The sequence below is a fragment of the Salvelinus fontinalis genome, chromosome 13 (genome assembly GCF_029448725.1).
Source record: "Salvelinus fontinalis isolate EN_2023a chromosome 13, ASM2944872v1, whole genome shotgun sequence".
Classification (NCBI taxonomy): Eukaryota; Metazoa; Chordata; class Actinopteri; order Salmoniformes; family Salmonidae; genus Salvelinus; species Salvelinus fontinalis.
This window is the reverse complement of record NC_074677.1, coordinates 15058962-15076947: the sequence shown is the minus strand read 5'-3', so window position 1 is coordinate 15076947 and position 17986 is coordinate 15058962. Positions and strand designations below refer to the sequence as shown.

Here is a 17986-nt window from a genome sequence, read left to right as displayed (position 1 = left end):
TCCGTACATGAAAACTTCAGCGAGATATTACACTGTGTGCCGTATGTAATCGCTCACTGATTTGTATCTGCAACTAGTTAATTTGGTGGAAACACCACTGGTGGAAAAATGTGCAAATTTTCTTTATGCAGATTTTTGAAAGTTTGCCTGAAAATCTGTTGCCAATTGGATGGAGACTAGATACTGTGATTTGTTTTATGTTTGACCATTAAAAACAAACAGCTTCTTAGCAAAGAGCAATTTCTCAAGCAAGAATTTAGCAAGGACAGTCAGAGTGGTCCGAGTGGTGAGGGGGAAAACTGAAATCTAGCAGAGATGTTTGGAACTCTTTCTTATTGGTCGATAAACTAATTTACCACCTGGTGATGTCACCAAGCAGGCCAAAACTCCATCCCACCAAAACATGCTCTTACACTAAAGGGGCATAATCATCATTTTCACAGTATTATTCTAACCTCATAGTGTGGAAATATACAGTGCCTATAGAACATCTCTTGGATTTCTTCACATTTTATTGTGATACAAAGTGTGATTTTAAAATGTATTTATTTGTAAGAAAATTGTCAACTATCTAGACAATACTATTTTTCTAGATTAATAAAAAAATCAAACACTAATATACAGTGCCTTCAGAAAGTACTTATACCTTATTCCACATTTGGTTATAGCTTAAATTAAAGTAAACATTTTTCTCACCCATCTACACACTTCCCCATAATGACAAAGTGAAGACATACTTTTAGAAATGTTTGCTAATTTATTGAAAATTAATATCTACTTTACATAAGTTTTCACACCCCTGTGTCAATACTTGTAGAATCACCTTTGGCAGCGACTACAGCTATGAGTCTTTGTAAGTCGAAGAGCTTTCCACACCTGGATTGTGGAACATTTGCCCACTTTTTAAAAATTATTTTCAAAATTCTTCAAGCTCAGTCAAATTGGTTGTTGATCATTGCTAGACAACCATTTTCAGGTATTGCCATAGATTTTCAATTAGATTTAAGTCAAAACTGTAAACCACTCAGTCAAAACTCGGCCACTCAGGAACAGTCACTGTCTTCTTGGTTAGTAACTCCAGTGTAGATTTGGCCTTGTGTTTTAGGTTATTGTCCTGCTGAAAGGTGAATTCATCTCCCAGTGTCTGGTGGAAAGCAGACTGAACCAGGTTTTCCTCTAGGATTTTGCCTGTGCTTAACTCCATTTAGTTTCTTTTTTATTATAAAAAACTCCCCAGTCATTAACGATTACAGACATACCCATAACATGATACAGCCACCACTATGCTTGAAATTATGGAGTGTGGTACTCAGTAACGTATTGGATTTGCCCCAAACATAACACTTTGTATTCAGGACAAAAAGGGAATTGCTTTGCCAATTTTTTTGGTTTATTGCCTTCTTGCAAACAGGATGCATGTTTTGGAATATTTTCATTCTGTACAGGCTCCCTTTTCACTCTGTTAATTAGGTTAGTATTGTGGAGTAACTACAATGTTTATATATCCTCATTTCTCTTCGATCACAACCATTAAATTCTGTAATTGTTTTAAAGTCACCATTGGCCTCATAGTGAAATCCCTGAGCGGTTTCCTTCCTCTTCGACAACTGAGTTAGGAAGGACGCCTGTGTCTTAGTAGTGACTGGGTGTATTGATGCACCATCCAAAGTGCAATAACTTCACCATGATAAAAGGGATATTCAATGTCTGCTTTTTAACCCATCTACCAATAGGTGGCCTGCTTTGCGAGGCATTGGGAACTCTCCCTGGTTTTTGTGGTTGAATCTGTGTTTGAAATTCGCTGCTCGACTGAGGGACATTACAGATAATTGTATGTGTGGGGTACAGAGATGAGGTAGTCATTTAAAAAATCATGTTGAACACTATTGCGCAGTGAGTGAGTCCATGCAACTTATTATGTGACTTGTTAAGCACATTTTTACTCCTGAACTTATTTAGGCTTGCCATAACAGTTGAATACTTATTGACTCAAGACATTTCAGCTTTTCATTCTTAATTAATCTGTAAAAAAAAAAAAAAAAAAAAAAAAAAAAAAAACACAATTCCACTTTGTCATTATAGGTTATTGTAGGCCAGTGACCTAAAAAATCTCAATTTAATACATTTTTAATTCAGGCTTTAACACTTTTTATTCTGTATATTTGTATTCTTCTTTTCACTCTGTCATTTAGGTCATTATTGTGGAGTCACTACAATATTGCTCTATCCTTTTTTTTTCATCACAGCCATTGAACTCTGAAGCTGTCTTAAAATCACCAGTGGCCTCACCGTGACATCACTAAGCAGTTTCATTCCTGTCCTGCAGCTTAGTTCAGAAGGATGACTGCATCATCCACAGCATAATTATGAACTTGGCCATGCTTAAAGATGTATGCAATGTCTGATTTGTTATTGTTACTCATCTACCAACCACTGCCCTTTGAGGCTTTTGAAAAGCTCCCTGGTCTTTAGTTGAATCTGTGCTTGAAATTCAATACTTGACTGAGGGACCTTACAGATGTTATGTGTATGGGGGACAGAGAAAGGGGTAGTTATTCAAAAATCATGTCAACCCCTATTATTTCACACACAGTGAGTCCATATAGCTTAGGTGATTTGTTCAACCAAATGTTACTTTTGAACTAATTTAGACTTGCCAATACAAAGGGTGTGAGTGTTTATACAATGACTATATTTTAGTTTTATTCATATATATATATATATATATATATATATATATATATATATATATATATATATATATATATATATATATAAGATTAATTTGTAGAATTTTCTTTTCACTTTGACAGTATGGAATATTGTGTAGATCAATAACAAATTGCACTGTATAGTATTAAAAGTGGAATAAATCACATTTTTGACTGCACTGGGCCTATTTTAAAAATGTTTTATTTTGAGTTTGCGCTGTAAACATAGCTTGATAAATCAGCAGTAGTCTGGTTTAGTCTACTACGAACATACAGTTCCATCTTTGTATTGTTCACAGGTTTGAGCGTTACGTGTACTGGGCACACAGCTTCCAAACCCCGTGAACTCATTCTTCATAAATACCTGGGGCGTAGTCTGTGCTGTTTGTATTTCAGCCCATCTGCCGGAGCAGCTGGATTCACACAGACAGACATACGCCAGGCTGACTCTAGATACTACAACGAGGCGTGTTGATTACTTTCTCTGAGCTCATCCCCAATGATCTCATACTGACCTCATCTCAAATAGTGCGTGGGAGGGCATTTTTTTGTGATTGAGACTAGACCTGTGGTTATGGGTTAAAATATAACATTGGTTTTCTTATAATTACTTTAGGTGCGCTTGATTTTGCTTGCCTGGTGCGCGGGATTGCACTTTTGGGACTATTCCATTGATCCCATTGCACCGGAGAGAACTTAATCAAACGCCTTCTGATGTGTTTGAAAGAAGACATACTGTTTTGAGTGACCCAGATCTGATGGAGAGTGGAGATACAATGTGCTTCAATGTCAACTAATCTGTAAAATGCTCAACTTTTCTTTTTGTGTGGGTTTGTGCTTCAGAGACCTTGCAAAAAAGGATCGCAATGGAGCGTCGGACCCTTTTGTCAGAGTACAATACAACTGCAAAACCTACGAAAGTGCGGTAAGCCAAAGACCTGCCTGCATCCATGGTCCTTACATTAAGATATTTAATACATTCATTGGAAAAACTCTTTGAAAAGGCCCTTTTGACTTGTGAATTGAATATAGGAATCTGCGAATGGATGTTTTTGTGGTTTCAGGTGGTCAAGAAGTCCTGTTATCCGCGCTGGAACGAGAGCTTTGAGTTTGAGCTGGACGATGCTCCCCTGGACACCCCTCTGAGTGTTGAGGTGTGGGATTGGGACCTGGTCAGCAAGAATGACTTCCTGGGAAAGGTGAGAAGTTCTGTTGGGGTAACTTTCCCAAAATTCCCAGGTTTCCCAGAAATCCCGGTTGGAAGATTCCCGGAATCAGAAAGGAATAAGCAGGATAACCTTTGGAAAGTTACTGGAATTTTGTAGCCCTACTACCAAGTCTGAATAACAGTGGTGTGAAGCACTTACTTTTTAATGTAGGTAGTTTGGTCGTGTAACCTTAACGCAAGTCGGCAGGTCTTAGTCATCTCCCTAAGCTAATACCTAGGCTTTAACTCAGTAGGCATATTTTGTAAGGAATGGTATTATGTTGTGCAGGAGACCTGGGGTTTGAAGCCCGGTCAGTCACAGCTGAAAAGTTAAAAATATGTGGGCACTCCCCATAAATGTTTTAAATATGAATGTTGAATGGATAATTGGAACCCTGGTTATGTCCATATTCAAAAAAGAGTCTCAGAGTAGCAGTGCTGAGTTTAGCCTGTTAGACAGGGGGGACCTGACCCTAGATCAGCACTCTTACTCTGGGCCATGTTCTGTAGACGTCAGATTTAGACACACAGGATCACAACATAATCAACACTACTCTCCATATACATTGAATACAATTAGTTTACAATGTATTGTAATCAAATGTGTTGATGTTTATTCTCCTCTGTTCAGGTTTTGTTCAACATCCACAGATTGCAGTCAGCACACCAGGAGGAGGGCTGGTTTCGCCTGGTCCCTGATAAGCCCAAACATAGTCAGCATGAGTGAGTATCAATGGGTTGCCACTATTATTATAAATGCAAACAAGTTTTTTGCACCAAGGAAACAACCGTTAGCTGACAATATAGAAATGGCTTGGTGACATGCAAGCTCCTCTATCCAAGTTTTTTTGTTTTATTTTATACCCACATGGCAGTCAGACATTGAAATCTAACAATAATTATTATTATTGGTATTGGCCAATGTCAATAAATAAGTAATGAAACACAAAGTGTGTAGAAGAGTGACAAGTGCGTAGTATCCTCATAGAGTAGTGTTGTAAATTAGGTGGAGGAAGCAGGCTCCGGTAATTTGTTTTGTATCTCACAGTCCAAAGGGGTACACTAAGATGGAAGCTACATCTTTTCAGGGTTTTCTGAAGCTAGCCAGCTTCAGTTAGCTTTTTATGCGCATGGGAGTGTAGTGTGTGAGTGTATGTGTGTATGTGCATGTGTGTATGTGCATGCGTTTGCGAGAGTGTGGGCGGGTGCATCTGTTCCGGTCCATGTGCCGACAGGAAGTGCTAATCCTTTTCCCGGGCTAAATCCCTGGTTTATTTCTCCTCCATAAAGGATCATTTGGCCATGTGGACTCTGGGCAGGGATTAGAGAGGGAGGGAAATTGTGAGGAGAGGAGGAGTGGGGCTTATATAAAAGGAAGAGGGCTGTAGCAGGATATGCATCCTTTTTGGACAGGAGGGGACAAAAGCAGTATGCCCCCGCGGGAACCCAGATTAGTGCCAGAAACAAGGGCAATGTAGGGCGATTGGGCCGGCTACATGGCTCGCTGGCACTGGCGGACTATGTATGTTCTTTCAGCTGGTGGCTGGTATTGAGAGACAAGAAATCTCCGTTAACCTCTGAATGTGATCATGGTTGGGGAGGATTTGAGAGGGCATGCTCTTCCTGGTGCAGTACATAGCCATAGAATTAGAACCCTAGAAGAGCTTTCCCATTCACTTAAATGCCATAATGGGTGAACTGGCGGCTATATTGTGTAGCCATAGGAGTACATTTCTATGGACAGAGCACTGCTTTAGGTCATTTTGTGCAGCCATTCATAAAATCGTTGTTGTGAACTCCATAAAGAATGACGTTATGTATAACTAATGTCATGTCATCATGCTTCTCCATAAGCGTCTTTAATCATCATTACCAGCTTACAAGCATGCAGCTTATGATCTGGCCCTAATGTGTTTGTAAGCAAATGCTAATTGTTATGCATGTAAGTACTTCATAAATGGTTGTATTATAGACCAGTGCATGACTGGTGGTGGATCGTGTGTGCTGCTTTTCATTCTCACCGTTTACTTGATGTTTCCCCATTTTTTAATAAAGGGAAATCCAAAATATTGGTCTCTCTACCCTAACCCCTAACCAAATAGTGGCTTTCACTAGGAGAAGATTGGTCGACACAGTATAAACCTGTGGAAATAACTACCAAATAAGGACCTGAGATGACCAGATGCGCTATTAGTCACAGGGACCATAGGTCAGTGTATTATATATTTAGTGCTGCATACATCAGGAAGTGGTTGTAATTGTAAGATTAAAAAGCCAAACCTTTTACTGTACAGTATGAACATAGTGTATGCATCCCAAATGGTACCCTATTTCCTTTATAGTGCAGTACTTTTATGGGAATATGGTGGCATTTAGAATGCAGACAGTGATTTAACCACCATCCCTTCTCCCCCAATTAATCAGTATAACTCCACCAACTTAACGTTTCCCCAATGGCCTCATTCTAATGTCTTCCGTCTTCCTTTTATTTTTATGCTCATTCTATTTTGCATTCTATTTATCAAATTGGTTCTCGAAAGTAGCATAGTTGAATCTGTAACGATGATGTAATGGCAAGTAGTTCAAAAGGAAAATAAAGGATTTAAATACATTCTGGCGATTGAATTAGGTTTTCATATGAAAAAAATCCTACATTTCCCTCTCAGGCGATGCGTAACATTGTTTTGGCCGGTCACGATTATTGATGGACATCTGTCTGTCACTGCTCTGTTTCACTTTCCATTTTCATAACCTGGAAAGAAGGGAGGGCTGTTAAAATGTCATGCCAATCCCAAACAAAGGATTATTCAGCGGTGTCTATGCTGCTCTCCAAGCAATAACTCTAACAAGATTTACCTCCATATTCATGATGTCACCCATAGTTATGAAATCACAACAATTGAAATCAAATGCCATGATGAGGACTGGTGCTGTTGAGATGTCAAACCGTGGTTACACTATACAATAATGTTCATGCCATTACATTCTTATAAAGCATTTATAACATGTATATATTTTTTACCGATAATACACTATTCTTAAATAGTTTATTAATGCTTATTCATGAAAGTTATACAAAAAATGTTTTTACATTTTGGGCAGTGTCGGCATGGCAACCCATTGAAAGTCGGTTTTCACCAGAGGACTTCGATCAACTCTGTGGTAAAATTCTCAGATTAAGCCCACGTAATCCATGTCTTCTCAAATTATCTTCTTTCTTCCCACTCTTTTCAGCCAGTCAAGCTGTTGTTTATATTGTCTCTTTAAAAAAAAATACCACCTCTGGACTTCCTCTTGATTAATTTCTGACAGGCGGTTGCCATCTGGGGCCTGTAGTCTTGTTGACTAGTCGTGTGTGTTTTGTGTCAGGAAATGATGAGTGTCAAGTCTGGATCACTCATCCAATCCTTTATATGCCAGCTCCTCAGTAGAGGGTTGTGAATTCTCTAACCAGGATTTCTGGAAAGTTACTGGAATTTTGAAACCCTAATGCAATGCTGTGTGGGCTTGTGGATGTCTTTAAATGGTTGAGCTTCTTTTTTTCCCCCCCTGAACTTTACAAGCCAATATGTTCTTGATTTCATACGACTTTGTACGATTCCCTCAGCTTCACCAAGCACCCTAGCTTCTATAAAATTAAGCTGGTTTTGCTCACAGTGCTAGTAAGTGTCAGGACCCGGTTACGAACTCGGGTCTCCGGTGTGAGAAACAGTCACTTAGCCACTAATAGTCGGCAGAACCCAGAAGATGAGGCAGACACAGCAGTACTTGAGACTGTGTTTTAATAAAGAAAAAAGGAAAGTTCTTCAGGAAAAAATATAAATCCACAACGTCAAAAGTAATTCCAAGTCAAAAGGTAAATCCACAAGGTGGTAGGTACAGCAGGAAAAAGCCTCAAAAGATAATCAAAGATAAATAAACGAGAACAAAACCAGAGTACCACAAGAGAGTCCAACTGGAGCAACAAATGTTCACAGCATCGCTAGGGCTGGGTGCTAACATTCAAACACAGAGCAAAGAACTGAGGAAAACTACGGGTTTAAATACATTCAAGGGAAACGAGGCACAGGTGCAAATAATAACTGGAAACAAGGGAAAACAAAAGGGTCAAAGAGCACAATGGGGGCATCTAGTGGCCAAAACCGGAACAATCCTGGCCAAATCCTGACAGTAAGACTGTCAATTTTGTTCCATATGGCTTGATGAGTAACTTTCCCTAATTTAAATGATAATGCCCGAGAAGCCGATGTTTGGAGGATATATTAGCGCGGGTCGTGTCCGTAGATACAGAATAAAAAGACTGAACGACTGGGTCGCGTCTCTGGCAACCGAACCAATAGAACGAACGACCAGCCGGTTTGGGAGCAACCCTAGATTTGTTTCGTGACTATATCTTGTGGAAGGATGAAATGGTATGAGGGCTGACAAACCGTGCCAATATATCCTCCAAACACCAGGTTTGAGGGCATTATCACTTTTATACAACAGGTAACCAACATATTCAAATAATGATTTACATATTTATATGAAAAAACTTATTTTGATTTAACTTATTCATGCTATTTCATCCTTCCACAAGTTATAGTCCCGAAACAAATCTAGGATTGCTCCCAAACCGGCTGGTCGTTCGTTCTATTGGTTCAGTTGCCAGAGACGCGACCCAGTCGTTCAGTCTTTTTGTTCTGTATCTACGGACACGACCCAGTCGTTAGTATGGCAATGGAACATTTAGAACGGTCTGGCAACGTTATTATACCTTGCTTGCTAGCTAGCCAACTACGGCTAACTTAGTCATGTAAAACAGTGCAGACATAATAACAATAGTATATGCATTTGTTAAAGCTGTTTTCTAGTGACATTTATTTAGATACATCCATAACAATGAGCTAATGAGGCACGATTTCGCCTGGCATAGAAAATGTGCTCTCTGTTTAGGACACTGTTCAGAGGAGCTAGACAACACAGCAAACACATTTTCAAACTGAAGCTGAAAAGGCCGCACACTAGCTGCACTTCGTTTCACTGCATTTTGTTTTTCAATTCACATTTTGTTGTAAATATCCATAAAAATGATGCCAGCTGATTTTATGATTTCGACTGGCTGAGAAACACTGCCTGCCTCTCTCGCCCCGACACCCAACCCCTACACGTTTATTACTATGGGACAGTTGGAGATCGAATTTGAATATTGCAACGATTTTGCAAATGTCGGAGAGACAGACAGCAAGGCCTATACAAATCTCCGCTGTTGAAAAATAAAAGTTAGTTTAAAAGAAATGTGAGATAATGTCTAGATGCTTTTTATAGTGGTGATCAAGTTTATAACTTCCCTGGCTGGGCTGATGAGACATCGGATTGCGCAGTCAGATGGAACAGAGTAAATTGGAATTTTAACATCAAAGATTTAGATGGTGGTGACTTGTGTAATATATACACTGGCTGGAATGCGGTTTTAACCAATCCACATTCAGGATTAGACCCACCCATTGTATAAATAACCACATTCCACAGTCTGGGCCATTCTTACCACTATTGGAAAAGTGTTTTTCAGATCTTTTTTCCACTTCATCTTTTGGACACACATAAAGGTTGAGTGTGAGGCGTGCTGTATGTAGTCTGTAATGTACCTGCATAGTAGGTTGTGTTCAAAACATTTTCTGACTTTATTTTAAACACACCCTGAACTTACAGCCCTTGAATTGTTTATAAACAGTACCAGTCAAACTTTTGGACACACCTACACATTCAATGTTTTTTCTTTATTTTTACTATTTTCTACATTGTAGAATGATAGTGAAGAGAGAAACTATGAAATAACACATAGGGAATCATGAAGTAACCAAAAAAGGGTTAACCTCACTAGGGTATGTGGGATGGTAGCGTTCCACCTCGTCAACAGCCAGTGAAACTGCTGGGCGCCAAATTCAAAACAACATAAATCCCATAATTAAAATTCCTCAAACATACAAGTATTTTACACCATTTTAAAGATACACTTGTTGTAAATCCAGCCACAGTGTCCGATTTCAAAAAGGCTTTACGACGAAAGCACACCAAACGATTGTTAGTTATGAGCCAAGTCACAGAAAAACACAGCCATTTTTCCAGCCAAAAAGAGGAGTCACAAAAAGCAGAAATAGAGAAAATTAATCACTAACCTTTGATTATCTTCATCAGATGACACTCATAGGACTTCATTTTACCCAATACATGTATGTTTTGTTCGATAAAGTTAATATTTTATTCAAAAATCTGAGTTTACATTGACGCGTTAAGTTCAGTAGTTCCAAAACATTCGGTGATTTTGCAGAGAGCCACAGCAATTTACAGAACTACTCATAATAAACATTGCTAAAAGATACAACTGTTATGCATGGAATTTTAGATCCACTTCTCCTTAATGCAACCGCTGTGTCAGATTGTAAAAAAAAAAATTACGGAAAAAGCACACATGCAATAATCTGAGTACAGTGCTCAGAGCCCAAACAACCCAAACAGATATCCGCCATGTTGTGTAGTCAACAGACGTCAGAAATAGCATTATAAATATTCACTTACCTTTGATCTTCATCAGAATGTACTCCCAGGAATCTCAGTTCCACAATAAATGTTTGTTTTGTTCAATAATGTCCATCATTCATGTCCAAATACCTCCTTTTTGTTAGCGCGTTTAGCCCAGTAATCAAAATTCATGAGGCGTGATCACTAGGTGCAGACAAAGTCAAAAAGTTCCGTTACAGTTCGTAGAAACATGTCAAAAGATGTATAGAATCAATCTTTAGGATGTTTTTAACATAAATCTTCAATAATGTTCCAACCGAAGAATTCCTTTTTCTTCAGAAATGCAATGGAACGCAAGCTAACTATCACATGAGTGCGCATGGTCAGCTCATGGCTCTCTGGCAGACCTCTGACTCAATCCCCTCTCATTCGCCCTCACTTCACAGTAGAAGCATCAAACGCGGTTCTAAAGACTGTTGACATCTAGTGGAAGCCTTAGGAAGTGCAATATGACCCCATAGACACTGTGTATTCGATAGGCAAAGAGTTGAAAAATTAAAAACCTCAGATTTCCCACTTCCTGGTTGGATTTTGTCTCAGGTTTTTGCCTGCCATATGAGTTCTGTTATACTCACAGACATCATTCAAACAGTTTTAGAAACTTCAGAGTGTTTTCTATCCAAATCTACTAATATGCATTTTCTAGCTTTTTTGGCTGAGTAGCAGGCAGTTTAATTTGGGCACGCTTTCATCCCAAATTCCCCATGCTGCCCCTACCCTAGAGAAGTTAAGTATAAAATATATTTTGATTTGTTTGAGATTCTTCAAAGTAGCCACTCTTTGCCTTGATGACAGCTTTGCACACACTTGGCATTCTTTCAACCAGCTTCACCTGGAATGTTTTTCCAACAGTCTTGAAGGAGTTCCCACTTATGCCAAGCACTTGTTGACTGCTTTTCCTTCACTCTGCGGTCCAACTCATCCCAAACCATCTCAATTGGGTTGAGGTTGGGTGATAGTGGAGTCCAGGTCATCTGATCCAGCAGTCATCATTCCATCACTCTCCTACTTGGTTAAATAGCCCTTACTCTGCCTGGAGGTGTGTGTTGGGTCATTGTCCTGTTGGAAAAAATAAACGATAGTCCCACTAAGCGCAAACCAGCTGGGATAGCGTATCACTTCAGAATGCTGTGGTAGCCATGCTGGTTGTGTGCCTTGAATTCTAAATAAATCAGACAGTGTCACCAGCAAAGCACCATCACACCTCCTCCTCCAAGCATTACAATAGGAACCACACTTATGGAGATCATCTGTTCACCTACTCTGCATCTCACAAAGACACGGTGGTTGGAACCAAAAATCTCAAATTTGGACTCAGACCAAAGGACAGATTCCCACCGGTCTATTGCTCATGTTTCTTGGCCCAAGCAAGTCTGTTCTTATTATTGGTGTCCTTTAGTAGTTGTTTCTTTGCAGCAATTCGAGCATGAAGGCCTGACACACACAGTCTCCTCTGAAAAGTTGATGCTGAGATGTGTCTGTTACTTGAACTCTGTGAAGCATTTTCTGAGGTTGAGGTTGAACTCTAACTTATACTCTGCAGCAGAGGTAACTCTGGGTCTTCCATTCCTGTGGCGGTCCTCATGAGAGCCAGTTTCATCATAGCGCTTGATGGTTTTTGCAACTGCACTTGAAGAAACATTCAAAGTCCTTAAATTTTCTGCATTGACTGACCTTCGTGTCTTCAAGTAATGATGGACTGTTTCTTTTTGCTTATTTGAGATGTTTTTGCCATAATATGGACTTGGTCTTTTAGCAAATAGGGCTATCTTCTGTATACCAACCCTACCTTGTCACAACACAACTGATTTGCTCAAATACATTAAGGAAAGAAATTCCACAAATTAACTTTTAACAGTTAATTTGAATTCATTTCAGGTGACTACTTCATGAAGCTGGTTGAGAGAATCCCAAGAGTGTGAAAAGTTGTTATCAAGTCAAAGGGTGGCACCTTTGAAGAATCTCAAATCTAAAATATATTTTGATTTGTTTAACACTTTTTTTGGCTACTACATGATTCCATATGTGTTATTTCATAGTTTTGATGTCTTCCCTATTATTTATAGAAAAATAGTAAAATAAAAATAAGAAAAATGCTTGAATGAGTAGGTGTGTCCAAATGTTTGACTGGTACTGTATATATTTTAAGATATTTATGTTTGAAGATTTTTTTATTTATTCATTTCATTTGTATTTTCTGCAAGGGTTTGCCCCCAAAATATTTTCCTTTGTTTTGATATGACTTCCCGTTAAGTTCTTTTCTACTCTGCTCCAGGGGCAGTCTAGGATCTCTGCGCCTGCAGCTGCGCTTCCGAGATGAGACGGTCCTGCCCTCCGGCCACTACCAACCACTTACGGAGCTGCTGTGCCAATCCGTGGGCCCCCATCTTAATGTGAGCACCAAGTCAATGCCACTCCTCAGTCTCTCAAGTGTCGCCTGGGTTGCATAAGATCAGGGCTAAACAGCTCTGGTCATTGAGGGCCACGGGCCATGTATGCTGGTTTTTAACCTTTGCATTTTAACCAAAGACTGAATTAACAGTTTTTCTAAGCTATTTTAAGTACATTAAATAAACTCAGCAAAAAAAGAAACGTCCTCTTACTGTCAACTGTTTATTTTCAGCAAACTTAACATATGTAAATATTTGTATGAACATAAGATTCAACAACTGAGACAAACTGAACAATTTCCACAGACATGTGACTAACATAAATGGAATAATGTGTCCCTGAACAAAGGCGGGGTCAAAATCAAAAGTAGCAGTCAGTATCTGGTGTGGCCACCAGCTGCATTAAGTACTGCAGTTTATCTCCTCCTCATGGACTGCACCAGATTTGCCAGTTCTTGCTGTGAGATGTTACCCCACTCTTCCACCAAGGCACCTGCAAGTTCCCGGACGTTTCTGGGGGGGGGGGGTGGCCCTAACCCTCACCCTCCGATCCAACAGATCCCAGACGTGCTCAATGGGATTGAGATCCGGGTTCTTTGTTGGCCATGGGAGAACACTGACATACATACCTGTCTTGCAGGAAATCACGCACAGAACGAGCAGTATGGCTGGTGGCATTGTCATGCTGGAGGGTCATGTCAGGATGAGCCTGCAGGAAGGGTACCACATGAGGGAGGAGGATGTCTTCCCTGTAATGCACAGCGTTGAGATTGCCTGCAATGACAACAAGCTCAGTCCGATGATGCTGTGACACACTGCCCCAGACCATGACGGACCCTCCACCTCCAAATCGATCCCATTCCAGAGTACAGGCCTCGGTGTAACGCTCATTCCTTCGACGATAAACGTAAATCTGACCATCACCCCTGGTGAGACAAAACCGCGACTCGTCAGTGAAGAGCATTTCTTGCTAGTCCTGTCTGGTCCAGCGACAGTGGGTTTGTGACCATAGGTGACGTTGTTGCCGGTGATGTCTGGTGAGGACCTGCCTTGCAGCAGGCCTATAAGCCCTCAGTCCAGCCTCTCTCAGCCTATTGCGGACAGTCTGAGCACTGATGGTGGGATTGTGCATTCCTGGTGTAACTCGGGCAGTTGTTGCCATCCTGTACCTGTCCCGCAGGTGTGATGTTCGGATGTATCGATCCTGTGCAGGTATTACACATGGTCTGCCACTACGAGGACGATCAGCTGTCCAATCAGCTGTCTCCCTGTGCGCTGTCTTAGGCGTCTCACAGTACGGACATTGCAATTTATTGCCCTGGCCACATCTGCATTCCTCATGCCTCCTTGCAGCATGCCTAAGGCACGTTCACGCAGATGAGCAGGGAACCTGGGCATCTTTCTTTTGGTATTTTTCATTGTCAGTTGAAAGGCCTCTTTAGTGTCCTAAGATTTCATAACTGTGACCGTAATTGCCTACCGTCTGTAAACTGTTAGTGTCTTAACGACGGTTCCATAGGTGCATGTTAATTACTTGTTCATTGTTCATTGAACAGGCATGAGAAACCATGTTTAAACCCTTTACAATGAAGATCTGTGAAGTTATTTGGATTTTTACGAATAATCTTTGAAAGACAGGGTCCTGAAAAAGGGACATTTCTTATTTTTTGCTGAGTTTAATATGCTTGGTGTTAATCCTGATTCTATTAATCCTATATTGTGTTGATTTACTGCATGGTATGCAGCACAATACAATATGCCTCTTAGCAGACTGTTTAATCCATAGCAATTTACAGTACAGAATTCATTTTCAGTAGGTGTACCTCTGTAGGAAATGAAAACCACAACCTTGGTGTTGCCAATGCCATGCTCTTACACAGGACCACAAGCACTTGTGATGATAAATCTTGGCTTGGTATCATAGGGCAATTGGCCAGATTTGATCATGCTCATCGATGAGACCACTACAGCTGAGAGTCGACAGGAAGTGGCCTCCAACCTGGTGAAGCTCTTCCTGGGTCAGGGATTGGCCAAGGAGTTCCTTGATGTTCTCTTCAAGCTGGAGTTGGACAAGACTAGTAAGTCAGACTTCACACACCTAAATTGGAGTTGGACAAAACTTGTGTTAAGCACAGCCCAATAATGTGGAATGTTTAGATTTTAAATATATTATTTCAAATGAGAACAGTCTTTCACTGTGGTATATTGGCCATATACCACACCCCCTCTGGCCTTATTGCTTAATAATACCACAGTGTTGGTGAATACTCTTTTTCTGATTGCCTAGAAGGGCATTATAGAATGAACATTAAAACCAGAAAACAGGACAGAAAAGGTAAACCAACAACCACACAAACTGAAATTGGATACATTGTAAAAGCATGTTCAACAAGGAAAAAAATGCTAGCTAGCATTACACAAACAAATCTTAGACACATTTTCTTGGGAGCATCTGATGACCTAACCTAATGTGAGTGATGAACATGCATGAATTCATCCTGTCCCCTCTGCCGCTAAAGCTATCAAATCCTTCCACGTTTCTAGTTTGACTAGCTGTTTTCATGCAATGTAATGTGATCTCCTCATTATTAACAGTCAGTGTTGATGAGTGTCCTGACGAGAAGGCTAACTTTTTTTTACAGCTTTGTTATTAAGCCACATGGGAAAAAAAACATTAAAATGCCTCTCCTGTGAAGTAGTGATGTGCGACATACTCCTAGCTTCTTGAAACTGGTCAGACATTCTCCAAATACCGGCTTCGAGGGCATTATCACTTTTATACAACGCGTTATGAACATATTCAAATAATGATTGACATTTTCATTTTAAAAACATTATTTTTATGGATTTATAAATACTATTTCATCCTTCCACGAGATATAGTCCCGACACACATCTAGGGTTGCTGTCCAAGCCAGCTCGTGCTATTGGTTCTATCTATTTTTTGTTCTAAATGTATGGGCACAGTTTTTCGTTCCAAATGATCCGTTGGCCTGATGGCTGGCAACGTTCCAACTTTGGCTAACAGTCAAGTCAAACAGTGCAGCCATAATAACTGCAAAGTAGCTGCATTTGTGTTTGTTTAAGCATTTTTCTAGTTATTTGTTTGGGATACATCATAACAATGAGCAAATGAGCGATTTTGCCTGACAGAACATTTTCTCTCGCCAGACCACTGTTCAGAAGAGATCGCTAACTACACAGCTAACACAATCACTTCAAACTTAAGCTGCAATGACAGCAAACTAGCTGCATTTTGTGTTTTTAATTGACATTTCTTTGTATACATTATATCCATAAAAATGATGCTGATTTAATGATTTCGACTGGCTGAGAAAAGCTGCTATCCTGTCTGTCTCAGAAAGCTGGAGATCAACTTTCAATATTGAAATAATGCTGCAAATGTAGGAGAGACAGACAGCAAAGTTATTACAAATCTCCGCTGTTGAAAACCAATTGCTAGTCTTAAAGAAATGGGAGATACTGCCAAGATGCCTTTTACAGTGTAGATCTAGTTTATAAATTGCCTGGCTGGGCTGATGAGACAGTGGATTGCTCAGTCAGATGGAACAGAGTAAATAGGCATTTCAACATCATAGATTTAGCTGGTGGTTATTTGTGGAATACACACCGGCTGGAATGTGGTTTTAACCAATCAGCATACAGGATTAGACACATCTGTTGTATAATTCCCTATAAAGCCCGGTATAATTCAATGGCTATGAAGTTAATTATTTTGAGCTGCTTTTGAAAGCAAAAGTCAAATTGAAAACATTGGCATTATTGAATTAGATTTTCAAAATGGCAAGCAAGGAGGATGCTTTGGTTTACTAAACTAGCAGTCTGTTTGTTTGGTTACCACAGCAACTACTGTAGCTAGCTTGTAAACTTTAAGTGTGACAACATCCGCTGAAGTACCTACTACACTTGCAAGCTACTTCAGTGGATGTTGTCACATTTCTACTGGCAAATGAATAAATTTCTAGCGGAAAATGTAGATTTATATCCATGGTATAAAAGGGATAATAAACTCAGGGCTCTATGCGTTGTCTAGAAGATACCATCAACGGAGTTGCATTAAGTCCCACTCAGCATCCACGTCGTGCTATATTTTCCAGAGTACGCATAGCACCTCATTGATTATTCCTTACATATGTCATTGCTGGCTTTTCTCTTTGACCTCTTTCCTCAGGTGAACCCAACACCTTGTTTCGCAGCAACTCCTTGGCATCGAAGTCCATGGAGTCATTTTTAAAGGTAAACCCTATTTCCGGCAACATGTAGTGCTATCAGAAAGTATTCAGACCCCTTGACTTTTTTTGTTTTTAGGTTACATCCTTATTCTAAAATGTATTAAATCGTTTTTTCTCCATCAATCTGCACACAATACCCCATAATGACAAAGCAAAAACAGGTTTTTAGAAATTCTTGCTAATTTATTTAAAATAAAAACCGGAAATATTACATTTACATAAGTATTCAGACCCTTTACTCAGTACTTTGTTGAAGCACCTTTGGCAGTGATTACAGCCTTGTCTTCTTGGGTATGACGCTACAAGGTTGGCACACCTGTATTTGCCAAGTTTCTCCCATTCCTCTGCATATCCTCTCAAGCTCTGTTAGGTTTGATGGGGAGCATTGCTGCACAGCTATTTTCAGGTCTCTCCAGAGATGTTCGATCGGGTTCAAGTCCGGGCTCTGGCTGGACCACTTAAGGACATTCAGAGACTTGTCGCAAAGCCATTCCTGCATTGTCTGTGTGCTTAGGGTCGTTGTCCTGTTGGAAGGTGAACCTTTGCCCCAGTCTGAGGTCCTAAGCAGGTTTTCATCAAGGATCTCTCTGTACTTTGCTCCGTTCATCTTTGACTTGATCCTGACTAGTCTCCCAGTCCCTGCCGCTGAAAAACATCCCCACAGCATGATACTACTACCACCACCATGCTTCACCGTAGGGATGGTGCCAGGTGTCCTCCAGATGTGATGCTTGGCATTTAGGCCAAATAGTTCAATCTTGGTTTCATCAGACCTGAGGGTCTTTAGGTGCCTTTTAGCAAACTCCAAGCGGGCTGTCATGTGCCTTTTACTGCGGAGTAGCTTCCGTCTGGCCACTCTACCAT

General features: G+C 40.1%; 1 protein-coding gene across 2 annotated transcripts in view; it reads left to right on the top strand.

Annotated features, from left to right (window-relative positions):
* rasa4 (RAS p21 protein activator 4) overlaps positions 1 to 17986 on the top strand; it is a 68270-nt gene that overhangs the window by 29506 nt on the left and 20778 nt on the right. For both annotated transcript variants that reach the window (XM_055941831.1, XM_055941832.1), the window contains exons 6-11: positions 3555 to 3636; positions 3776 to 3910; positions 4550 to 4641; positions 12755 to 12872; positions 14794 to 14947; positions 17062 to 17126. In XM_055941831.1, the coding sequence (XP_055797806.1) occupies positions 3555 to 3636; positions 3776 to 3910; positions 4550 to 4641; positions 12755 to 12872; positions 14794 to 14947; positions 17062 to 17126 (646 nt within the window). The remainder of the gene's footprint in view (positions 1 to 3554; positions 3637 to 3775; positions 3911 to 4549; positions 4642 to 12754; positions 12873 to 14793; positions 14948 to 17061; positions 17127 to 17986) is intronic.